We start from the raw sequence: 25,977 nt of genomic DNA, 5'->3' as shown, positions 1-25,977 counted from the left end.
GAGCTGTGTGACTTGGGCAAGTGCTTTGGAACTCAGCAGTCTCAGCCACAAAACAGGGATGGCAGAGGTCCCACCAGGTCTACCTTTACAGTTCCCCGGCAAAGGAGAGGTGGGAGCGAAAGGAGCAATGAACAAAGTGATGCATTGGATATGACCCCATCTACACAAAGTTTTAAAACAGGGACAAAGATACAGACAGCTACATAGGCAAGAAGTGTATAGGAAATGTATAGGAACAAAACACCAAGCTTGGAACAGCGGTTAACTCCGGTGAGGGAAGGGAGAATGCTGGGGCCCCAACTTGACAAGGTACTCTTTCCTGAAAATGAAAATCTGAAGCCAGCATGGTCTTTGTGAACTGGCTTCAAGATCAGAAAATCTAGAAATACTTGCTGTAACCACCTGAACCTTTCAGGTCTTTCCAAATACCCTCAAATGTCCTTTACCTCCCACTAAGCCATCCATATGGGTATTGTGAGGATTACATTAGTATCTGAAAGCACTTAGAAATGTGCCTGGCCCAAAGCACAGTCCCAGGGCTGGCTAATGCTGGGGGTGGGTCAGGGGGATGCACAGATGCTCAGCTCCATATTCCCAGAACAGTCCCTGGGCTAGCAAGATGGGCCTAAGGTAAGCTTGCTTCCAAACCAGTGGCTTCTGGGGAAAAGGCGTCGGGTACATGACCCCCAGCCAGGCACCTTTGGGTGCTACTGTGGCCTCTTTGCCCGTGCCAAGGAGCCTCAATGAGGGGGTGGCACATGGGCCCACTATATAACTGAGCCCCCAATGTAATATTCCTTAAAAAAAACTACATACAATGAACCTCTAAATATAAGAAAAGAAAGAGAGGAAAGAGAAAAAGAAAGCTACAAAGCAAAGCTTCATTTGGAGCTAAAGTTGGGAAAATATGCAGATTTCTAATAAGAGGCCTCAGGGCTTCATGCATGCAAAGACACCTCCATGCAGCCCCAGCCACCAGTATCCGAAATGAAGGACAGGAAACCAGGGGTCTGGCCCCATTTCCCTGCCTCCAGGAAAACACAATTCATAAGCCACCTCCTGCATCTCCCCGCTCCCAGGGCCGAGTCTGGAAAAGCACTTTGGGTTCCTGGAAAGAAAGGCCCTTACAAAATATCGGGAACTGACTGGAAAGCGCCATTATCTATTATCTGGAGGATGTCTGCGGTGTTTAAAAAGGAGCCACTCCTCTGCCAAGGTCAAGGACGTGGCCAAAAACAACAGAGGGGCTTCTTGGAGCCAGAGACACACATGCAGCCAAACGCTGACAGACACCCCATGCTCACAGACCCGACAGACACAAGTGTCAAGACAGAGGGCTTCGGTGGAGGCTGCCCTCCTTTTCCTGGACCAAGCCCTCATATTGGGGGTGTCGAGACTTGACTCAGAATAATTAAAAGCTCCTCTTCCCTATCCCCAAACCACAGGCTGTTATGCATTGGACATCTCCACATCAGACATAAGGAGAAAAGATAGAGTCTGATTTTAACAATCCCCTCCCACCCACATGCAAGGCTTGGTGCCTCTTCCAGCGTGGAAAGCCAAGTTCCATTAGGGGACTGGCCTAAAGGAGCCCACCCACCTTGAAGTTGCCTCCCCTCCTGTCATTTCACCTACAGATGATTTGAAAATAGAGCTCAGATGCTGTCTCACTCCCATCAATTATAATCAGCTTTGCAGATGGCTTTTAAAAAATAAATCTTCAGGCCCATAAAAATGCTCCCCTACAAGCCCTGGCCTGGCCTCAATCACAGGCCTTGTGACCACGCTCCCAACCAGCTCCACCATCACCCACCACCAAGACACAGGAAAAACAAGGTAACAGGGAGGAGCCTCCCTTCCCCCAGCCAGCTGCTCTTCCACCTCGAGGTGAACATTTGGGGCCTCTGATTTAGGCCTGGAAATTTCAAAGCTGGGGGTCAGGAAATGGCACTGCCCCCCACTTGGTGCTGTTCTCTGACCTGGCACAAAAACTCCCCAGCCCTGCAGTGCCAAAAGCCAACCTAAGTCCCCCACTCCCTCATCAATTTTCTAAATCGTCTCAAGGCTTAAACAAGAACCTGAAACGTTACAGGTTTCACATGCACAGACTTTTAAAATCAAAATAAACCTGAGCCTCAGCTGCCTGGTTCAAAGCCTGTTTGGTTCCCGTGGTGACCACAAAGGAAGAGACTCTCTAAAGGGAAGGACAGACAGAACAGGTGAAACTGAAGGAACCAAAACAAGAGAGAAGGGGAGGGTGGTGCTGAATCTTAAAGCAGGGGAAGCTAGCTCCCAAAAGCTGGGGTCAGCACCAGAAGCGGCCACCAGGAACGTGGGATTGGGGAGGCCTCCAAGTTCAGGGGACTTTAGTCTATTCCTGACAGTTACTGCTTCAACTGAAAAACACAGAGAAATACAACTTGCATCCTTCACTACCTTCAAAACCAAGAAAAGTACCTTCACTGAGGCCTATGTCCATCCCCTTAAACCTCACAGACCCTCCTGTCAAAGACCTGGATTGAAAACCAACTCTACTTCCAGGCTACAGAAAGCCGGGTAAAGTCGCTTAACCTTTCTGAGCCTTACTTTCCCTGCATGTAAAATGGAGATAAGACCTCACAAGTTTGTTCACCGTGATTACTGGAGAGAAAGCCACACATGGAAGCATAAATGTTAAAAATGTGCCACAATGAGTTGTTCTCTTATTTCAATTTTATATAAGCCTTGCCTCCCAATTCAAACATAAACTCCTAATAGCAAAGAGTGTGTCTGTACTTCTGGTTAAGAGCTGAGTTCAGAGGTCAATCTGCCTAATCTTGGGCAAGTTACTTAACCTCTCTGGGCTTCCATTTCCCTGTCTGTACCAAGAAAACTAACAGTCCCTTCCCCAAAGAGTTGTTTGACAGGTGGAGGTAATCCAAACCATTCAGCCTTTAATCAGTGTGAACTATTAGGCTTTGTGCTTATTTGGAAAACCAAGACATTGTTAATAAATACTGGCTGGCTGGTTGGTTGGTTGATATAAAACAGGTAACACACCTTTCCAGCCTTCCCTCATCTTCTCTTCCCTCCCCAGGAGGTGGTGTTTACATTTACCTCCAAGTACCTTGGGCTTGTGAAATGTTTTGAACCAAAATGAATGGTTCCCTTTAAGGGTGAAGGGTACCAGCACCTTCATTTCCAGGCCTCTCTCCCTGTGTGGCTGTGAGCATGTTGTTCTCTATCTCGAAGCTCAGGATCTTCATCTATGAAGTGTCATCATCCCACATATCTTACAAGGCTGTTGTCAACGTTAAATGCAGCCACTGACATACGTGTCTGACATACACTTCATGTGCAAGAAGGGTTTCCCTAGGTCCCCCAGCCCTGACCTGTGGGTGACAGGCCTAGGGAAGACTCCACTCCCTCTAGGACCAAGGAGGCAGTTTCCAGGGGAACAGCATCCTCTGCAATGTACGCCCGATTTCCATCCTTGGCTGCCTTTTATTCTCCTCCCACCTCTGTAGCGGGCCAGGTCACCTTTCCCCACGATTGCTAGGCAACCTCCAAGAGTGGTACAGCTGCCTCCTTTGGGGGGCAGCCTGACCCTGCCCTCCCCTTCCCCTGCCTACAACCCTAAGGAAAGCTGCCTCACATGGACTCCCACCCTGCCAATCCTGGGGAGAGCACATGGAGAGAAGCAATCCCAGGCCAACAGGATTTATAGACAGAGATTGGGAAGGAATTTTCCCCTTGGACTGAGACTTGGAAAATGAAGGCCACCCTCTCCCCACCCCACCCAGTCTTCTGTTTGCCTGTGCATATCTATGATCTATTCTGGTCAGTTTCCAAGGAAAGAGCCACATCCCGCTTTCTACAAAAGCTCCCGCCCTTGTCTTCCTCTTCCAGGCTCCTCTCACTCATCATGAACCTGGACCCCGGCTCTAAACACTGGGCATGACAGAGGACGGGACACACAAACGAGGGAAGAGGGACAAGGATGGCAGAAGCCATCATAAATCCTGTGAATGCTTGTTTACCTCTGGAGGTGGGATGACAAGCAATTGTCATTTTCTTCGTTATATTAGTTAATAATTTCTTAGGTTTTTAAAAATTGAGATAAAATTCCATGGCATAAAAGTCACCATTTTAAAAAGTACAATCCAGTGGTTTCAGGTATATTTGTGAGGCTGTGAAACCACCACTACTATCCAATTTGAGAACATTTCCATCACCAGGGTTTTGCTTGTATATATTTGTCTTGGGCTAGGTGTTCTACCCACGCAAGCATTTGTTGTATAAGCAGCAGAGCAAAGTTGAGAAGAAGTGCAAATGCTGGAGCCCAATTGCCTGGCTTCAGATCCCAGCTCCACCACTTGCTGGTTGTGTGGGCCTGGAGGAGTTTTGCAGCTTCTCTGAGCCAGCTCTCTCATCTGCAAAATGGGATAACAGGAGGATCCATCTCACAGGGTTAGATGCGCTCATGCATATAGAGTCCTTAGGACAGTTGCTGATAATTACCATGTGCTCAAAAAGGGGAGCCACTAGAATTATTATGAGAAAAGGAATTTTGTTAACTTCATGGCAGAATGGTGCATGCAGAAGGGGCCAGTTGGGGTCATGAATGTTGCCACACACAGCTTTGGGGCCTGCCCATCACTAGACCAGACTCACCATGCCCAGATAACCACACTCACCTGCCAGATAACCCCCTGGGATGACATGAAAAGAGGGATAGCAAGAAAGGCAGGGAAGGGAGAGCCTGAGCAACCCTCTCCATGAGTTTCCCCCGATCTGCTGAGAAGGATGGATTCCTGGGAGCCTGGACTTGATGCCCAGCCTGGGGATAGGTGGGAAACAGGTATGGTTTGGCTGTGTTCCCACCCAAACCTCATCTTCAATTGTAGCTCCCATAATCCCCATGTGTCACGGGAGGGACCCGGTGGGAGGTAATTGAATCATGGGGGTGGTTACCCACATGCTGTTCTCATGATAGTGAGTTCTCACAAGATACAATGGTTTTATAAGGGGCTTTTCCCCACCTTCGCTCTGCACTTCTCCATCCTGCAGCCATGTGAAGAAGGACATGTTTGCTTCCCCTTCCGCCATGATTTTAAATTTCCTGAGGCCTCCACAGCCATGCGGAACCGTGAGTCAATGAAACCTCTTTGCTTTATAAATTACCCAGTCTTGGGTATGTCTTTATTATAAGCGTGAGAATGGATGAATACAGAAACCTTGGTCATGCATGAAGAAGGAGGAAGGAGGGTTTCCGGGGTGGCTCTGAGCCCTGGTTTACTATGTCTCCTGTCCCCACCACTCCTAAGGCTCCTTGCCTCAGTCAGAGGCAGGTTTGGCCAAACAGTACTTAGGAGGCCACCTGCACTGGCACCACGGGAGATGGAGCCAGAACCCTGGGCTAAACTGAATCATGAGTGCAGTGGGGGCTGACCCATCTGCCAGAACTAAGGAAGCAGGCTCAGCGGGTTTCCTCTGCCCCGGCCTCTCTGCCGTGACCTCTCCGGGGAGGTGCAGACTAGAACTGCCCAAACCAACTCAGTTGATGAGTTCCAGAACCCCACCAGTGTCCATGGTGAGTAACTCAGCCCAACCCACAGGCCCCTCTTGCAGAGACATGGCCTACCAACACCTCTCTGTGTACTCTAAAGAGGGCATAAAAGCAGGGCTGGTGGAGAAGGTGCGCTTTGGCTCCATACCAAGCCCAGGAAAACCATAGGTGGGTTACACATGGAGGCAGCTCAGGTGGGATTAACTGGCTGGGAGGATCCCAACAATATCTGTACAGAGGTGTGGCCTTAAGAGTCTGGTCTGTGACCTGTCCAGAAGGCCTGGCCACCTCTCGCAGAAAGGTGAGAGGTCAGCTCTGGGAGGGGCGAAACAAATGGAAAAGAACAATGAAGCTAGGCATAGTGGCCACGCCTATAATCCCAGCACTTTGGGAGGCTGAGGCAGGAGGACGACTGGGGGCCAAGAGTTCAAGATCAGCCTGGGCAACACAGCAAAACCCCCATCTCTATAAAACACAAATTTAAAACTATAATAGAAGAATGATAAGGGAGAGTAATGGGAGGGGGTGTTCCCCAGCAAGGATAGTCACTGTTGCTCTGCTCTGCCCTTTCAGGCATCTCCCCTCTCCGCACCTCTGTTCTACATCACACACACACGCACACATACGCACGCACACATACATGCAGCTGAAATGCCAGAGAAAGGTAAGGCTCCCAGCAGAACCGCCTTCCTTTGAGTGCAGATCCTATTCCACAAGCTCCTGCCAATGGCCATTATTGGCAGAGCCTGTTGCAATTCTGCATCTTTCTGGTTCCCTATCTACCTAAACCATCATTTCCACACTCCACACAGCAAGCAGAGCATCTGATATCTAACAGGGGTTTAATGAACATCTACTGATTGCCTCCATGAGGAGGAACCATCCATATTCTCACCATATTAAGGGCTGGGCTCTTTCCCAGAGACCCGCCATAGCACATCTGTGACTAGGCCACATCTCAGGCTCCAGCTGCCCCACCCTGGCTCCAGGCCCCCAGGTCTTGTATGACAAGTCTTTGAGCCAGACTGATGGTTTATGGCCCCAGCCAGGTGCCCAGCCCCAGGCCTTCCTCGAGCAGACGAAAAGGGGTGTCCAAGTCCAACACAGCCTGCAGAGCCTGCAGTACCTCCCCAGAAGTCAGACTGAAGGGAGGGAGGTTCCTCCTCTTCCTCTTGAGAAGGTGGTAGCCATGCATCTTACAGGAGCTGCTAGCCTCATTCTCCTCCAAACCAAACTCCAGTGTCCGGCGACTTCAGCAGTCCCTTGGAGTACCACCATTTCTCAAAACTGGAAAATCTGGTTCTCAGGGCTCACCAGGCCTCCTCACACCTGCCTGTCTTACCGCAGCCTGGGTGGCAGCCAGAAGCAGCCCCCACCTGCCTGGTCTGAGGCCAGCTGGCCTCTGCAGCCCTATTCCCCAGTCCACCTCTCCTCAAGCTTTGTCAATCACTTCGCCAACCAATGGGGCAAGGTTTGGAGAAGGAGACACATCAGATGCTCAGATAAAGCAGGGCTGGGTTCACTGCTGGGAGGGATGGGTGGGGCCCAAAGAATGCCTCAGCCCAGGCCGGGGGCGATGGCTCATGCCTGTAATCCCAGCACTATGGGAGTCCGAGGCTGCCGGATCATGAGGTCAGGAGATCAAGACCAGCCTGGCCAACATGGAGAAACTCCATCTCTACTAAAAATACAAAAATTAGCCAGGCGTGGTAGTGCGTGCCTGTAATCCCAGCTACTAGGGAGGCTGAGGCCAGGGAATTGCTTGAACCTGGGAAATGGAGGTAGCAATGAGCCAAGATCGCGCCCCTGCACTCCAGCCTGGGCGACAAAGCGAGACTCCGTCTCAAAAAAAAAAAAAAAAAAAAAAAAAAAAGGAATGCCTCAGCCTGAAGACATCCAGAGTTAAATCACTTACAGGGAATTCCTACCGTGTGGCCATTTTCTCTATATAAGCGGACATGGTGGGGTTGTCTGTTGTTTTTTAAGTACTTTAACATCCACCCTTCATCCCCATACCCAGGGAGTACGGTAGGCAAGGAAGTCTACCTTATTCCACAGGTGAAGAGATTGAGCAATCACAGAGGTTAAGGTCAGACGTCAAGGACAACACAAGTCCTGTACACCCCTAAACAACCTTGGCTCCTGCAAAGATGGGTTTATATACTATGGCTTATCTCAAAGCCTATTGGGTAAAGACCATAGAAATTCCGGTTCCTCCAAATAACATTTACTGAGCACTCACTATATGCTAGGTGCTGTGCTAAATCCCTACATACATTGCTTCATTTAAACCTCCACGCAACTCTATCAGGCAAGAACTATTATTATCCCCATTTCCCCATTGATATCATCAGGCACACAGCAGGTAAGCTGACTTGCCAAGATCTCAACAGTCAACAGGGGCACCAAGATTTGGATTCACGGTGCACCCAGCACACATTTATCTGCAGAGTCTGGGACAGCCCCAGGATAGATGGTTATCTGAACATAAAGCATTTCATTGCCTTCCCCGCCCCCAAGCCTGAAGTTGGGAGCCACGCATGATGCCATTTATTCCATTTTTCAGAGACAGTCCTAGATCAGGCCACCTACAGCAGGCCTGCCCCTGTGCTCAGCACTAGGAATTCAGCAGAGAACAGGACAGGCTGGGTCCCTGCCTCCACGGACACTGCATGGGGTGAAGCTGCAAGGAGTGCAGAACAGGGAGGGGCCTAAGAATGGGGAGGACTGCCAATCCTCTCCTCTTTCTGGTTTTATTTCTACAAGGCATCACCCTGGTTTTGGATGTCCCATCTCTCCCCAGGTAAACTCTTTTACAGCAGATCCTCCTCTCTCTGTAGTCCTCCACCTTGACTGGTGGCCTTGGCTAGCTCCTGCAACAGCCTAGCTGTCCAGAAGGAAGTGCAAGGAAGTGCAAAAAACATGTCCCCTCTTCCTGTGACCTATCCTCACCTGTCTGCTGAATGGGGATGTGGGCCTTATTCACAACCACCTCTTTTCACCTGCCAACGCTGCCGCTCTGTTTCAACATCCATTAGCTCAACAAGTATTGATTAAGTTCCTACATGTAAAAGGCCGCAGGCTGGCACCTGTAGAAACACACATTAAACCAGAATCTCCAGGACTTGAGAAGGAAGAGAGAAAATAAAATTTAACAGCAGAAGCTACCATTTACATATCTGTTCTCATCAAGCCAGCAAGGTGGGTATTAGCTCTTTTTTATAAGTAGGGAATTGGAGACTCGTAGAGGAACTTGCCCAAGGTCACAAGCCTGAAAATTATAGAGCCAGGATCCTACTCCAAGTTGATGCTCTCTCCAGCTTGACCTACACTGGGTACACACATACACCTAAGAACATGAGCAAAATTACATAAGGGAGAAAACTGGGGGCCGCAGTCATCCTGAAAATAACAGCAACTCCTAGGAAAAGCAACTTCAGAGCCCAGCCTCAAAGACCAGGAAGATTATGAAAGCTGGAAAAGGAGAGGAGTGCCTCTAATCCACATGCTCTATCTGGAAGATAACTGCATTTTGTGTCTGGAGGCATGGCGACCAGCCCATGAACTCCGCACCAAAGCATTCTTTGAAAGAGGGACAAGCCTCGGCCTAGCCAGTGCAGCTTCTTGAGTCATGCCTCCTGCCTGCACAGACTTCTCCCTGCATCCACATCAGGCCATACTTTCACCAAGGAAGCATTTCTCAATGCGTCATTTAACCTGATTCCCCAGAAGAGTCCTGAGGGCTCCGTGGGCAGAAATGCATCCCATTTACAGAGGAGGAAACCTAATGAAAGTGCCACAAGAACGGGAGCTTAGTCTATCTTGCTCAGTGCCCCATCCCTAATACCTGGAACTGTGTCTGGCCCAGAATGAGTGCTCACAAAGTATTTGCTGAATGATCTAATAATAAAAGCTCAATGAAATGGAAAGACTTGCCCAAAGTCTCACAAATCGCCATGGCTGCACCAAAGCTAAAAAGAGGGCCTTCTGCCTTCTACCAGGTGACCTTTGTATCCCTTTACACTGTGTCCTCCTCTTCCCCTCCTCACACTCACTCCCTGCCTCCTCTGGAACCATCAGCCTCTGTCCACTTGTGGACTCTGGTCCCACACAAACCCTGCCTCTCAGTCAGTAGAAAGAGTGTCAAAAGCAACACGTTTACCTTAAGTCTTATCCCTCACCTGTAATACTACCTCCTTAATATCAACCTGCTGTGAACCAGGCAGGCCAGAAATTCTGCACACTAAGGCCCACGAAAGATAATCTAGAGAATTAACAGGAAACAAAAAAAATGTGGATCTGAATCTTCCAAGTCAGGCCCAGAGCTCCTTCTGTGTGGCCCCTCCATCAACCCCGCCCAAAGCACGTGTCCGCTCTCCTGGTTCCGAGATGCTCTGGCTCTGGCTGTCAGGCCCAGTTTTCCTGCCTCCCTTGCCAAGGAGGGACAAGTGAGGGGAAGCTGCCAGTCCCAAATATGGCTGCACCCCAGTCCCACCAAACACCAGTCTGGACTTGGAGCTAGTTACTTCCCCTCTCTGGCCCTGGTTTCCTCATCTTTGTGAGTGCCTGGCACATATTAGCAAATGCCAGCTCTTGGCACTGTTGAGTTTGCCTCCAGGATAACCCAATTTCCCAGACCACCTCTTCCTACCTGGCTGCCCAAAGGCCTGGGGCACACCCACTGCCACCCAGGTCAGAGCCCTGGGAATCTATATTCTCCCCAACTGCATTTAATATATTCATTCATTCAGAAACATTAAATATTATGTTCAGGCCAGTGCTCAGTGTCTGTCCCCCAGGAACTTGGTCTCACAGTCCTTTTCCTGGGCAGTTCCTGGGGCCTAGTTCCTGGGCAGCTGTTACTCCTGCCCCTCCTAGGCACAAAGCAGGTGCTCCCTAAGCAGGGATTTCTCTTTTGCTTCTAAACCCCAAGGAAGACCCCAATCCACCATCCTAACCTCACTTCTAATTTAAAATCCATTCGCAAGAAGGCTTCACCCTGAAATTATTAAAGAGCCTTCTGTGTGGTGCCCCATAGGGATCTCCAAATTACCCACTCACTTTTCAGTTCCACCCACAGCACCCATGGTCCCAGGAAATTAGCCAAGTGAGTGGGGGACTGTCTGCAGCTCCCCCAGTCCTCAGCTCTTACTAGGAAGATGACAGGAAGAGGGGGAGTTTAAGCAACTGGCACATTACAAAGAAGTCAGTTCGAAGTCAGGGGACCTTTCCATGTCCGATTAGATGACCGATGACCGATGTCGCTGTATAGGGCCCAGCCTTGCATAGGCCTTGGGCACCGTGGCCCAGGTCGTCCTGCTTTGAGGAATCCCATTGTGTGTGTTTTAGATTACCTCTGCCTGTCTGATGAAGTGAGTAAAAGGGCTCCGTTTCAGGGCCTGGGATTCCTGAGTGAGCTAATACAGGATGCCTTTGGCTGAAAAAAAAAAACTTCAGTCGGCTCTATAAACTACCCCCCTTTTAAGTTTAAAAAAGGGAATGAATGTTACCATTTTTGGACATGAGCGTTCTCCCTCAAGCCCAGCCCTAACCGCACTATCCAAAGGGACGCGCCATCCTGTCCCCCCCACCCCAAACCCCATTCCCAGATCAGCCGAGGGGGGGTAGGGAGGGTGGGGGGAGGGTATGAAACGGGGAGGGACCGGATGGAAGCGGGCAGCCGGGAGGAGGGGGAGGGAAAGGGGTATTCAGGGTACGTGGCCGCCTGGGGGCACGGGCTCACCGCGCAGGCAGGAAGCAGCGGCAGGGTTGAGGCGCCCTCCCCTAACCACCACGAGTGGTTTCTGACCTCTTCCTGCCACTGGCCACTGTGCCCGGGTCCCATCGCCAACTCCGAGCCCAGCTCTCATGGCGGGGCGCGCACCCGGCACACCGCGCCTGCCTGGGAAGCAGTTCCGTAGCTAAGTAGGGATCCCCAGTGACTGGCCCCAAATATCCCCTAAGACAGACCCTTGTTCTGGAGCCCCTCAACTCGAACCGAGCTGCCCACCTTTCCCGGGGGTCGGAGGGGCAGGACGTAGACGCAAGCCCATGTGGGTCTTACAGCTTCCAACCCACTGAGTTAAGCAATAAAACGGTCTGCAGTCCTGACTCCGCCTCCAACAGGCCCGCGGGGGAGCCAGCGTACGCCCCCCAGTTTTCTCGGCCCCAGACGCACTCCAGCTGGTCCTTCTCTAGGCAGATCTGGAGGCGGCCGCCGATCTCTCCGGTGCTCTCCCCTCGGCCTGGGGAGCCACAGGGTCCCGGGCGGCCCGCCGCTCAGGTTGAACCCAGGGCGGCCCAGGAAGCGGCGCGGCCACCGCACGCCATATGGAGAGGTGGCCGGGGGCGGAAGAAAAGGGAAAATCGATCCGGGGCAAGCAGCCCAGAGCCGGGGTCTCAGCCCCAGCCTGAGGAGCACTGCCCCCGCGCACAGCCCACGCGGGGATGGTTGCAGCAGCCGCAGGGTGGCCTGGACCACGGACCCCCAAGGAGACATGCCCGCCGGCGGCGCCACCTCCCCGCGGTCCGGCCCAGCGTTCGCGGGCTCCGGGGCAGGGGCGCTCCCGCTTCCGCCAGGCGCCTGTAACCCAACACCCCACCTCACAGCGGTCGCGCCGCCCCCGCCCCCTCCCGTGCGCGCCCGGAACCGGTTCAGAGCCCGGATCCTAGAGCCCGGCGGGCAGAGCTGGTCGGGGCTGGGGGCTGGGGGCTGCGGTGGGCGGGGGCAGCTGCTAACCTTTCTCTGCTGCTTCTCCCAGGCCGGGTCCAGGAGCAGGTCCCGGTCCCAGTCCTCTTCTGGCTGCATGTAATCGTTGGTTTGCTGAGAATCATAATGGTCCATGATGGTGCGCGCGTGCTAGGGGCTGGATTTCTTCCTCCACCTTCTCTCTGAGCAACGGCGGCTGCCCTGGCGTGGGGAGGGAGTAGGGCTGGGTGGGCTGGCGGGGCCGGGCTCGCTCCCCTGCGCCCGGTTCCGCCGCGGCGCTGCTGGCGAAGGCTGCTCCTGGCGGCGAGAGCGGCGGCTGAGCTCGCGGACTGCCTGCTTCTGGGCGGGCGCTTGGACCTAATCTCCACGCACACTGAGCTAGGCGGACACACTTGCGCTGCGGGAGGCGAGGCGGGCGGGGGCGGGGGGAAGGGGCAGAGCCCTCCCGAGGCTCTCCATTGGCCAGGCCGAGTTGCCCAAACTTCCCCCCATCGCCTCTCATTGGGAATTCCTGGCATCCGTCAGCCAGGCTGCGGCACATATAGGTGGACTGGGCGGCCCCCTCCCAGCGCGCACACCCCCGCCCACTCCCGCGGTGCCCATTCCCCCACGATTCATGTGACGCCAGCTTAAGCTGAACGGGACCGAAGCCGGGAGACGCCTCCCCGAGCTGGGGGACTGAGTGGCAGGGCGCTCGGGAGCCCCAGGAGCCGCCGGGATTGGACCCGTTCCCCGCCACCGTTATTGCGCTCCCACGCGCGCTCCAAATCCCGGGGTGGGAGGGGGCTGGAGAAGGGACGCGAGGAAACCCGAAGAGCATGCATTTTTTGATTTTCCAGGGAACCTTGGTCTGGACAGGTCGGCACCCTAGGAAAGGGGGCGGGGTGGGGCAATGGAAAGGAATTTCTTGGGAATTTCATGGTTCCACCGCCCTCCCCCGGCCCCGCCCCACCCCACCCCACCCTACGAGGCGCGACCCGGCTGATCCCTGCCCTGCAGGAGCCCGGTTTCTCGTCAGCGAACTGCTCTCAGGGGCTACCGAGCATTCCCGCCTCGCCGCAGGAACCCTTTCAGCTCGCCCTCGGGCTCTGGGGACCGCTCCACAGAGGGGCCTCCCGGAATTCCCTGCCGGTCTCCGCGGGCACACTTGGCTGGCTGCTGCGGCCAAAACTACCTTCGCGTGGCGGGGTCCTCCCTCCCCCTCACAGACACCCCGACATTCCCCCAAAACTGGAAGGGGCGGCCCCAAGTGATCTAGGTAGATCTACTCCGTGCCCCCCTCCCACATACACACACCTGACAGATGGAGAAACTGAGGCTCAAAGAGCCGAGCGCGGAAAGAGCTTCTGGACTCCACAGGCCAATCCTGTAACCTTATGCCTGACAAACAAAACCTTATTGTCATTGGAGGAGGACGGAGGGCGGGAGTGACTAAACAGCTCTAACTTCTGCTTGCCACCTGCCAGGACTCCTTTCCCTGCGCTTAGTAAGAGCAGAGTATAAAAGCGCTGATGCCCGGGAAGGAGCAGGCCTCGCATTCTGGCAGCCTTCTCTATGGGCTCCCGGGTCGGAAGAACAGTAGCAAATAAATCTCTCCTACGTTATGCACTGTATTGTGAACAACAGCTGTGCCAGTCTTCCACCCCAGCACCCAGCACACAGTAGAGCTTCATTTATGGATTTGAGGCTGGCGGCGGTGGCAGTGGCTCATGCCTGTAATCCCAGCACTTTGAAAGGCTGAGGCGGGCAGATCGCTTGAGCCCAGGAGTTTGAGACCAGCCTGGCCAACATGGCAAAACTCCATCCTTACTAAAAATACAAAAATTAGCCGGGCATAGTAGTACGCGTCTGTAGTCCCAGCTACTTGGGAAGCTGAGGCGGGAGAATCGCTTGAGCCTGGGAGGTCGAGGGTGCAGTGAGGTGCGTTTTCACCACTGCACTCCAGCCTGGGTGACAAAACAAGACTGTCTCAAAATATATACATACATATATGCATTTGGCCCTTTATATCCACAGGCTTCAGAACCTGCAGATCCCGGGGCTGACTGTGAGGGACTGGAGCATCCTCAGATTTTGGTATCCACGGGGATACTGAAACCAATACCCTGCCAATACCAAGGGAGGACTGTATTTGTAGAATAAATGGCTGCATCAACTGCAAAAATTTAAATTTAAATTTAAATTTAGAAATGCAAATATGTCAATTCAGAGGTGAATGAAGGAGCTAGATGAAGAAGTTCACAGACAGGAAGGGCCCTGAATTATGGGCTGGATTTTGTCCTCTACCTTCTCTCCAGGCTGATGGTGGATACCCTGAAAGGCCACCCATGGAAAAGGTGAAGAAAGTGCCCCCTGGTTCTCAGAAGCCGCTGCTGCTGTTGTAAGCAGATATCGGGTGGTGTCGCTGGCTGCATCATTCGTCAACCACACACATTCATATGAGTGTTAACCCTTCAGCACTGTGCCTTCCAAAAGCCCCTGGCTAAGGAAATGTTGCTTCTGAGCCACAGAGACAGCTGATTTATGGACTATTTTATCACCACTTCTAAACTGTGGCTCTAAACTTAACACAGAGGGTAATGGTGGTGCTGTATCCATTCATTCACTCAATAAATATTTGCTGAGCATCATCTGCGTATCAGGGAATGTACTAGATGGTATGTATATAGAGATGAAAAAGCCATAGTCCCTGTCACACACAGCCCAGCAGACAGACACAGAAACAAAAATATGATGTCATGAGCTAGATGCAAGGAGAGAGATATGACAAGGGTACTGTTGGAACAGAGAAGGGACACTGAACCCCGTGGGAAAGGAGGCTCCAGGCTTAACTTTTTGGAGGAGGTGAAACTTAACTGAACCTTAAAGAATGCGAATCAGCCAGATAAAGAGTGTGGGAAGTTATTCCACAAGGAAGGACGAGCACAAGCTAATGTACAGGGACAGGAAACTGCATGGTATACAAAGGAATGTCTAGCATCTCAACGTGGCTGGGAGGGGCAAGAGATGGGGCTAGAGAGGTGCACAGCAGCCAGACCATGAAGGCCTCATGTGCCAGGTGGAGTGTGGATCTAAAGGGAGCAAGGCTGGCTGGAAGCTTTGACACCAGTTGCAAAGCTGTTGCAATAATCCAGGTCGAAATGGAAAAGTGTGGAGAGACCAGAAATACTTAAGAGATAATACTGAAAGACCTAGGATTGTGGAGAAAAGAGAAGTGTTTTTGTTGAGAGATCCCATGCACTTTACCTATATTAAGTTCCTCCTATGAGGTAAGAGTTGTGTCTGTCTTATAGAGAAAACAAACTGAGGCTCAGAGAGGTAGTAACTAGTCCAAAATGGCACCAATATATGTGACTCCCAGACCCATGCCTTTAACCCCAGTGGTTCTCAACCCTAGGATATTTTAACAGCTCTGTCTCACAAGGGATATTTGTTGATGTCTGGAGTCATTTTGGGTTATCACAGCTGGTGGGTTCCTACTGGTGTCCAGTGGATGCAGGTTGGGAATGCTGCTAAACATTTTACAATGTATAGGACAGCATCCCCACAACAAAGAATTATGCAGGCCAGTCATGATGGTTCACGCCTGCAATCCCAACCCTTTGGGAAGCTGAGGCGGGTGGATCGCTTGAGGTCAGGGGTTCGAGACCAGCCTGGGCAATGTGGCAAAAACCCATCTTTACCAAAAATACAAAAATTAGCTGGCCATGGTGGTGTGACTCTGTAGTCTCAGCTACATGGGGGGCTGAGGCAGGATGATTGCTTGAGCCCAGGAGGTCAGGACTGCAGTGAGCCATGATTGCACCATTGCATTCCAGCCTGGGTGACAGAGCAACACCCTGTTCAGACAAAAAAAAAGAAAGAAAGGAAAGAAAGAAGAAGGAAGGAAAGAAAGAAAGAAAGAAAGAAAGAAAGAAAGAAAGAAAGAAAGAGAGAGAAAGAATTAACCAGCCCAAAATATCAAGAGTGCTGAGGCTGAGCAATCCTGCTTTAATCATGAGTTTATAGTTTAGGTGATCTGGTGAATGGTGGCACTACGACCAATTGAGATAGAACAGAAAAAGAAAATATTTGGGAACAGAATCATGGATTGAGTTTGAATACATTGAATTTGGAGTGCTCTTAGAATGTCCAGATTCTGTTGCCCAGAAAGCAGTTTGACTGCATAGCCCTGACCTCAGGCAAAACAGAGTTGAGAGTCATCTGCATATGGATGATATTAACACCAAGAGACTATCCATGAAGAATGCCCAGGTGGAGATGAGAAGAGGGCAGAACCCCGAAGAGCAACACTTAGCGACAGCAAAGAACAAAAACCCCTGAAGGAGACAAAGAAAATGGTCATCCAGGAATGAGGAGGGACTGGAGTATATGATGTTATGGAGGTCAAAGGAGTTAAAGTTTCAAAGTAAGAGGAATTAGCAATATCAGATATATTCAGAAAGTCTGGAAAGTAAGGCCTAAACAGTGTTCTTGGATATGACAGTTGAAAACTAATTGATGACCTTGGCCAATGGAATTTTGGCACAGTGGCGAAAGCTGTAAGTTTAAAGAGACATTAGGAGTGAATAAATGGAGACAGTGAATACAGAGGGGAAAAAGAAGTAGCTAGAGAGGCAATAGCTAGAGGTGAGTACTGAGATCAAAGGAGGATTTCTTTTAAAACTGGAAAATGTGAGCTGTTTGAGAAGAAGAATTTGGTTAAAAGGAAAAAGTTGAAAATGTAAGCAAAAGAAAGCTGAGGGAGCCAGGTGGAGTGGCTCATGCCTGTCGTCCTAGAACTTTGGACAGCCAAGGGAGGTGGATCAATTGAGCTCAGGAACATGGTAAAAACCCATCTCTACCAAAAATACTAAAAATTAGCTGGGTGTGGTGGAGTGCACCTGTGGTCCCAGCTACTTGGGAGGCTGAGGTGGGAGGATCGCTAGAGCCTGGAAAGTCGAGGCTGCAATGAGCCATGATTGGGCCACTGCACTCCAGCCTGGGTGACAGAGCCAGACTCTGTCTAGAAAAAAAAAAAAAAAAAGGGAAAAGAAAGTTGAGGGACAGCACAAAGTTCTTGAGGAGATAGGACCGTATGGGTTCAAGGACACAGGCTAAGGGATGGACCATTGAACAAGAAGAAAGACCCTCATCTGGCTGGGTGAGGTGGCTCATGCCTGTAATTCAAGCACTTTGGACAGCCAAGGCAAGCGGATCACTTGAGCCCAGGAGTTCAAAACCAGCCTGGCCAATATGGTGAAACCCTGTCTCTACCAAAAATACAAAAATTAGCCAGATATGGTGGTTTACACCTGTAGTCTCAGCTATTTGGGAGGTTGAGGTGGCAGATCACTTGAGCTCAGGAGGCAGAGGTTGCAGTGAGCTGAGATCTCACCAGTGCAGTGGGTGACAGAGCAAGAGCTGGTCTCAAAAAAAAAAAAAAAAAAAAAAAAAAAGGAAAAGAAAGAAAGAAAGACCCTCATCTGAGTCTGAGAAAGAAGAGGGGGAGTTTTGATGGGTGAGGATGCTCACAGTGTGTGGGAAGACGGTCAGGAAGTAAGTTAAAACAATAACTGATGAACTTATCTTCTCAATAAGGGAGGTCCTGAGGTGGACCAAGGTAACACACTGACCCATCTTCTCACTCATGACCATCACGCTGTGAGATGATACTGGGGACTTTAGTCTCAGTATAACACAAGCTTTGCTAAATATGAAAAATTAGTCAGGTATGGTGGTGCATGCCTGTAATCCCAGCTACTCGGGAGGCTGAAGCAAGAGAATCACTTGAACATGGAGGCGGAGGTTGTGGTGAGCTGAGATCACACCATTGCACTCCAGCCTGGGCAACAAGAGCAAAACTCCATCTCAAAAAAAAAAAAAAGAACTGGATTGACACATGAGGTGACATAAAGAAGGGAGAGTGCCAGCCCCATGCCTGGCATGCAGCAGGCCACCTCAATGCTCATGAGTTTCTTTTCCACCCTGCTATGGGTGACTGACCATGCAAGGCCCTGTGTGGAAACATAGACAAGAAGGATCTGCAATATTCTGGAAACTAAAAGCACTATGAACCTCCCGCCCAGATATCTGGCCATTGCCTTCCTTGTATCCTAAGTTCTTCTCTAACCTTACATCTAATGGTGATAGGCTCCTATGAGCTCTTCCTAAGAGCCCAGGGCATAGTAGTCATTAGAGTGTTTGTAGAATGCTAGAAGGAGGTAGGAAATAAATCACTGTAGTTTTTTGGGTTTCGGCCTTGGGAAATCAGAAATCTCAGTTTTGTCCTCAGTCCCAGTAGCAATATAGTTAATAGACTTCTCTTCCCCAAACGCTCATAGCATACCATTTGTAACTAAGAGAGTATATTTTGCTTTATTTTAGTCCTTTGTCCATTTTTTCTCTCACACTGTCTCTATGAAGCCTCAACCCTCTTCTTTCCCCCACTCAGTGTAACACAGAGCCTAGGACACAATAGGTGTTCCAGTTCAATATTCACTAAATGAAAAATGGCATCAGCAAAATTCCATCTCAGTGCCTGTTTCTCCATCAATCCATGGGAGGCTCAGGGAGGCCAGCCCTTTGCCATAGTCCACACAAGCATTTCCTAAGTTATTGGGCCTCCTGAGAACCTCATGAAGCTCAGGGTGGTGAAATTGAGTTGGCTGTCCCCAGTCCCATGCCCCAGCCAGTAGCACTCAGCCGTCACCCACCAGGATGAATTCCTCCGCACCAGCTTCTGCTTCACTGGAACTGTTTGCCATAGGGCCAATTCCTCTCCCTCCTACCAGAGACCAGTGAGGCAGGGCAGGAGACACTCAGCAATTTCCCTCATGTGGGATCTCTAATAAGAGGCTGGCAGAAAATTTCCTGTGCTTCCCATGCTCTGCCCAGCTCTAGGGTCTCAGGTGAGAGAATATCTGGCCTGTCTGGCACACATTTTTTGTTTGTTTTTTGTTTGTTTGTTTGTTTTTTTGACAGAGTTTCACTCTTGTTGCCCAAGCTCAAGTGCAATGGTGCGTTCTCGGCTCACTGCAACTTCTACCTCCCAGGTTCAAGCAATTCTTCTGCCTCAGCCTCCTCCCAGGTAGCTGGGATTATAGGCATGTGCCACCACACCTGGCTAATTTGTTTGTTTGCTTGTTTTTTTTTTTTTTTTTTTTTTTAGAGATGGGGTTTCACCATGTTTGTCAGGCTGGTCTCGAACTCCTGACCTTAGGTGATCCACCCTCCTCGGCCTCCCAAAGTGCTGGGATTGCAAGCAAGCACCATCGTACCAGGCCTGGTACATTCTTTTCCCTAATTATCAGGCATATGTATCTCCCCCAGGCACCCAGGGTAAACCAACCTGGACCCTCAGAAATCTCTGCCTTAGGTGGCTACCTTGAGGTCAGCTCTGGGAGCAGAGCTAGTCAGGCTTGAGAGCTGCCCAGCCTGGGCCCTCCAAGGAGGGCTGGGAGCTTTTCCCCAGCTGTCTCTTGTTCCCAGCAAAAATCAGAGCAATACACTCAAATCACAGCTGAGAATGTAAAGACCTAAATAAATGGAAAGATGATTTATTATGTTCATAGATTGGAAGAATCAATAATCCCCACTTTGATGCCTAACCTTCCACCCCCCCCACAACACAGCCCTGGCCTTACAAGTTACAGCAGCCACTAGCTGAAAAGTCACTCTGGGCCGGGCGCGGTGGCTCAAGCCTGTAATCCTAGCACTTTGGGAGGCCGAGACGGGCGGATCACGAGGTCAGGAGATCGAGACCATCCTGGCTAACACGGTGAAACCCCGTCTCTACTAAAAATACAAAAAACTAGCCGGGCGAGGTGGCGGGTGCCTGCAGTCCCAGCTACTCAGGAGGCTGAGGCTGGAGAATGGCAGGAACCCAGGAGGCGGAGCTTGCAGTGAGCTGAGATCCGGCCACTGCACTCCAGCCTGGGTGGCAGAGCCAGACTCCGTCTCAAAAAAAAAAAAAATAAAAATAAAAAAAGAAAATAAATAAAAAAAGAAAAAAAGAAAAAAGAAAAAGAAAAAAAGAAAAGTCACTCTGTCCAGATCACTTCCATGGAAATGATGGGATAGCTTTTAGGGGCAGATATCCCTATGTGGGAAGCAGGATAAGGCCAGGAGACCTGAACTCGCTGGGCTTCAGTTTACTTATGTGCAAAATGACAGGGCTGGATTCACCAGACAGTCTTTAAGCTCTCAGTAATGAAGTTCTGAGCCCTGTTCTAAGAACATCTTTCTGCAACTCCTGCTTTTTATCTTCAGTGAGAAGAGGATTTGAAATCTTCTGAAACAATGTTTCTCTATCTTGAATACTAAGCAAGTTCCTTTTGAAAGGATACAAATCCTCACAAAGTTACTTAATTTTTATTTTAAAGTTCCTTAAATGTGTATGAACGTAAAACTAGGTACAAAACTTCCTAAGGTTTGGGGTTTACAATCAACTATAAAATGAAAACAAGCTTACAAATTCTATTTAAAAGAAACTATAAAACCAGTAAGATCCAAATTAGTCACACTAATTTAAATGTAACTGTTGCTATTTGCTGAAACAAAATTGCTACTCCCAGCATGATTTAGTTCTGACTGTGATCAAGCAGGTGGTTCTTTCTGCATTGGGGATGCCTGTATCACCACGTGCCAGGCAATGACTCAATTCTCCTACCACTTTCTCTATTTGAACTCCTGCATCAGGGCATCATTTAACGTTCACTTGATTGGAACACACTGTAATGAATCAAGTTCCCTCTGCTGTTTTCTCATTAGCACTGAACAGTTAAAGTTAAAAAAATTTTTTTTTAATCTTTGTACCAACAGGATCCTTCTCTCAAATTTCAATGTCCTTATCTATAACACAGAGAGAATCACCTCCATCCCACCTACCTCACAGGATGGCTGTGCACATTCATTCATTCAACTATTTTTTATTGAGTACCTACTATGTGCCAGACACTGTTTTGGCACAGATGATGTAGCAGTGACCAGAATGGACACAAGTCCATACCCCATGGAGCTTACATTTCAACTGGGAGAGCCTGATAAGAAAATAAAGAAGTAGGCCGGGCGCGGTGGCTCAAGCCTGTAATCCCAGCACTTTGGGAGGCCGAGACGGGTGGATCGCGAGGTCAGGAGATCGAGACCATCCTGGCTAACACGGCGAAACCCCGTCTCTACTAAAAAATACAAAAAACTAGCCGGGCGAGTTGGCGGGCGCCTGTAGTCCCAGCTACTTGGGAGGCTGAGGCAGGAGAATGGCGTAAACCCGGGAGGCGGAGCTTGCAGTGAGCTGAGATCCGGCCACTGCACTCCAGCCTGGGTGACAGAGCGAGACTCCGTCTCAAGAAAAAAAAAAAAAGAAAATAAAGAAGTAAAATAATATGATAGTGTTAAGCTATAAGGAAAGAATATATATATATATATCTCAGAGAAGGGGAATTGAGAATTTGGGGAGAAGTAGAGGGAGGTTACATATTTTAAATGCAGTGTTCAGGGAAGGTTTGTTGAGTAGGTAGCCTTTAAGACATAAATGGGTGAGAAAACATGAGCATTCCAGGAACAGGCAATAGGTCACAGTAGCTACGAAGAAATAATGCACATGAGACACACACCGAAAAGTACAATGCAAATGTGGGTATAAGAGATACCTGTTGTTTTGCTGTCCAGCAACCATTTCCCCCTCCTGGCAACCATACCTTGATATTCCTCTGGGAGGGCACCTCCCCTGATCCAATCCCTGGACTTCAAGTAGAGTTGACCCCACCCCTAGTCAACAGGGCTGGGCAAATGACAGGCCTAGCCAATCAGAGCACACGATTGGCTTAGGGCATGGGACCCAATCAGAATGAAGGACACACAATGAAACTTTTTTTTTTTTTTCTTTGAGGCAGGGTCTCTGTCTTTTCTTTGAGGCTCTGTCACCCAAGCTGGAGTGCGTGGTTCCCTATCACGGCTCACTGCAGCCTTGACTCCCTGGGCTCAAATAATCCTACCACCTTAGACTCCCGAGTAGCTGGGATTGCAGGCATGCACCACCATGCCCAGCTTTTTATGTGTTTATTTAGAGACAGTCTCATTCCGACACTCAGGTTAGAGTGCAGTGGTGCCATCTCAGTTCACTGCCACCTCCACCTCCCGAGTTCAAGCGATTCTCCTTCCTCAGCCTTCTGAGTAGCTGGGATTACAGATATGTACCAACACGCCCAGCTAATTTTTTGTGTGTTTTTAGTAGAGATGGAGTTTCACCATGTTGGCCAGACTGGTCCTAAACTCTTAACTTCAAATGATCCACCTGCCTTGGCCTCCCAAAGTGTTGGGATTACAGGCGTGAGCCACCGCGTCCAGCCCCCAATGACGTCTTTTGATGACTCGCATCTAGTTGTCCCTACCTTTAGTCTTCACAGTTATGTACACCAACAAGTTCCCTTTTTGCTTAAGCTGATGTATTAGCTATCTATTACTGCATAATAGATTACTGCAAAATTTAGGGGCTTCAAAAAACAAACATTTCTTATTGCACAGTGTGTGTAGGTCAAGGATTTGGGAGCAGCTTAACGGTGTGGTGCTGGCTCGGCGTCTCTCATATGATTTCAGACTGAATGTTAGCAAGGAATCTGGAGGCTTGACCAGGCCTGAAGGATGTGAACTCACATGCTGGTCCACCCATGTGTCTTTTGACAGAGGTTTCAGTTCCTTGCCATGCGGGCTGTCCTTAGGCTGATGAAGTGTTCTCAGAACATGGCAGCTGGCTTCCTCCGGAAGAGTCACCCAGGAGAGGGCCAGTGAGGGGGAAGCCTCTGTGCCTTTTATGACCTAGTCTCTGCAGTCTTGCATTGTCACTTCCCACTTATTCTATTTGTGGGAAATGAATTATCAAGTCCAGTCTACACCCAAAGGGGAATCAGCCTTTACCACTTGAAGGGAGGAGTATCAAAGAATTTGTGGACATCTTTTTTCTTCCTTCCTTCCTTTCTTCTTTCCTTCCTCCCTCCCTCCCTTCCTTCTTTCCTTTCTTTCTTTTTTTGACTGTGTCTCACGATGTCACCCAGGCTGGAGTGCAGTGGTACAATGACAGCTAACTGCAGCCTCAAACTCCTGGGCTCAAGCAATCCTCATCCTCCTGAGTAGGTAGGACTACAGTCATGCACCACTACACCTGGCTAACTTTTTTTATTTTTTGTAGAGATGGAGTTTCACTATGTTGTGCAGGCTGGTTTTGGACTCCTGGCCTCAAGTGATCCTCCCACCTCAGCCTCCCAAACTACAGGCATAAGCCACTACACTTGGCCCAGCAGACATATTTTCAAACCATCACACCTAACTTGTGTTTGGTTTCCTGTCACTTGCAATGAAGAGAGTTCTGATAGACATTCAGGAGTTTATCACTGTTGTGTTACTGTTGTTAGAATGCGACTCTCAGTGAAACAAGCAAAAACAAACAGCCAAGGAAATGCTAACAAAGCATATCTTATAAATGCTAATTTGACCATGTCTTGTCTAAGTTCAAAAACCCCTAACGGTCCTCATTGTTCATAGATCCAAATTTCTTTACATTGGGTACAAGGCCCATCACAGCCTGGTCCCAGTCTCTCTACCACTCTCCTGCACATGCCTTGCTCCAGAATCCCCAAGCTTCTTGTCCTTCTCTGAAGATGCCATATTTTCATGTCTTCATGCCTCTGTCCATGCTGTCCTGTCCATCTTCTCCTCATAAAGCTCTGCCTCTCTCTCAAAACCTAACACAAATGTTACCTCTTCTGTGAAGATTTGGCTTCAAGCAAAAAAAAGAAAAGAAAAAAATATATATACTCTATTGATGCCTACTAACTGTCAAATGCTTTATATTTGTTATCTCTAATTCATAAATCCATAAGCTGGCATTTATGTGCTACTTACATCGTCCCATTTACCAGTAAGGCAATTCAGGCTCCATTAGAGAGGGTGAGGAACTTGCTTCTGGTCATCCAGCCGCAAAGTGTCAGAGCAGATATTGGTACAGCCTAGCTAGAGTTAGTTATTCCTTCTTCTGCTCTTAAACAACTTTGTTTGTACACACTGAGTATCACTGATGATGAACCTGGCTCCCCCGACAGACGCCAGCTTCCTGAGAGCTGGCCTTCATCTTGTACCTTTAAGGGAACACTCACTATATGTGTTAGACACAGGGGTTGGTGTTGCACATTTTCCAGATGAGGAAGTCAAGGCTCAAAGGGATTAAATGAACAAGGTCTGATACTAAACTTCATGTCCCTATCCCCCATGTGTGACAGTGCACGATATGTAGCAAGTACTCAAAACACGTTTGTTGGAAGTGACTGGAGTGGAGTAAGGAGAACTGGGTGGCCCCTGGGCTTCCCATCTCCCACTATCTCCAGCTAGGGGCTGTGAGGCAGCTGTTTACCTGCCTCAGGTTGGATGGGAGGCCTGCAGATAAGGTGGAATGGAGGAGATACTCCAACTGGAAGACAAGGGCCCAGCTTCTGGTCCTGGCTCAACCTCCATCCAGCTGGGTGACCTTGGGCAGGTCTCTCCTCCAAGATCCGCCCTCTCTTCATGTAAGGTGAAGGGGTAGAATTGCTACAGTCCTACCAAGCAATACCCAGTGAGATGTGAGATGACTCTAGACAGGAAAGGGCAGTCCAAACCCCTGTGGGGCCTAGTAACTGTTCAGGAGCCCAGAGCCCATGGCCCCACTCCACCTGGCATGCTGTGTGCTTGGTGACCAAGGCAGGCCTCTGCCCTGAACTGAGTGAGTGCCTACTCTCTGTGTCTGGTCCAGCCTCTCAGGATTCCACCCTGAGGGTTCTACCCTCAAAAAGATGCTGAGATGAGCTTTCATACCGTGGGCCTTACCTTGCACATATTCAAGTTAAATTTCAGCTGCCATCCTTGCCTGAGGACCACAGGAGATCAGTTTCATCAGGGGTTTCTCATAGGCCCCCATGCCTTGGCCTTGGCTGGCTGAAAAGTGTTTAGATCAACAGCAAGCCTCATCAACTCTTTTCCACCCCCAACTCTTACTAAGTGCATCAGACAACAGGAGCCCCAGGGCTGACCTTTGCAGCATCCATTGTCATAGCTGTTATTACAGACACAAATAATAGGCAGGATAATAATCTGTGGTTAAATGTCCTTTAACCAGAGGGCTCAGAGCACTCTGGGAGCATTACCTCATGGCCCTCCTGACACTCCTGCCCACATACCTTTTCTTCAAGACCCTCAAGTCCCTCTTCCAGGCTCCTGCCTTCTGGAAAGCCCTCCTCCACATTCCCTCTAACTCCATCTCAGCACAGCTTAACAGCTCGGTTCCCAGGTCTTAGCCAGGAGCTGCCCTGAGTGACAGCCTCATGGAGGAAGTTGTTCAGGTCTCAAAGATCTTCTTATCTCCCACCATGGCTGGGAGCACGTCCCATCACTGACCTATTTCCTATATGCTCAGAAGCAAGAATTATTAACAGTGAATGTGTTGAAGTGTTTTCAACTACTAAAAATGGGGGAAATGAGATAAATATAATTTTGAAACTGGTAAGTGGCTTGCTGCAGTTGTCGGTCCTCCCCATTTCTGGTTGGCCACAGGTGCAATTTGCAGACATTATCTGCAAATAAAAACTTTCTTACAAAATTCTTTCCCTTAAGGTACAGGTAAACTTCGTTGTTGGATGCTGCTATTCGTTTCTTTCTTGCTTTCTTTCCTCTGCTTCTTTCTTCCTTTCTTTCCTTCCTTTTTCCCAGCATCTAA

At 49.7% G+C, this 25,977-nt stretch overlaps 1 protein-coding gene and 1 long non-coding RNA gene across 5 annotated transcripts in view; one reads left to right on the top strand and one right to left on the bottom strand.

The window, feature by feature from the left end:
• ACTN1 (actinin alpha 1) overlaps positions 1–12,966 on the bottom strand; it is a 105,052-nt gene extending 92,086 nt beyond the window's left edge. For 2 of the 4 annotated variants that reach the window (XM_033187630.1, XM_033187627.1), the window contains exon 1: positions 12,288–12,966. In XM_033187630.1, the coding sequence (XP_033043521.1) occupies positions 12,288–12,392 (105 nt within the window). In that variant the 5' untranslated portion in view covers positions 12,393–12,966. Of the gene's footprint in view, positions 1–11,558; positions 12,086–12,287 lie in introns of those variants that run through there. The other 2 variants (XM_033187628.1, XM_033187629.1) reach the window with 2 other exon arrangements.
• Positions 12,966–21,215, top strand: LOC117069418. Its single transcript, XR_004431536.1, has 4 exons — positions 12,966–13,115; positions 13,257–13,515; positions 19,031–19,147; positions 21,101–21,215. It is a non-coding gene; the product is annotated as an uncharacterized LOC117069418 (long non-coding RNA).
• The last annotated feature ends 4,762 nt before the right edge of the window (positions 21,216–25,977 follow it).

This window comes from Trachypithecus francoisi, unplaced genomic scaffold, assembly GCF_009764315.1.
Source record: "Trachypithecus francoisi isolate TF-2019V2 unplaced genomic scaffold, Tfra_2.0 Lachesis_group3, whole genome shotgun sequence".
Classification (NCBI taxonomy): Eukaryota; Metazoa; Chordata; class Mammalia; order Primates; family Cercopithecidae; genus Trachypithecus; species Trachypithecus francoisi.
The sequence above is the reverse complement of the archived record's forward strand: the minus strand, read 5'-3'. Positions and strand labels throughout refer to the sequence as shown.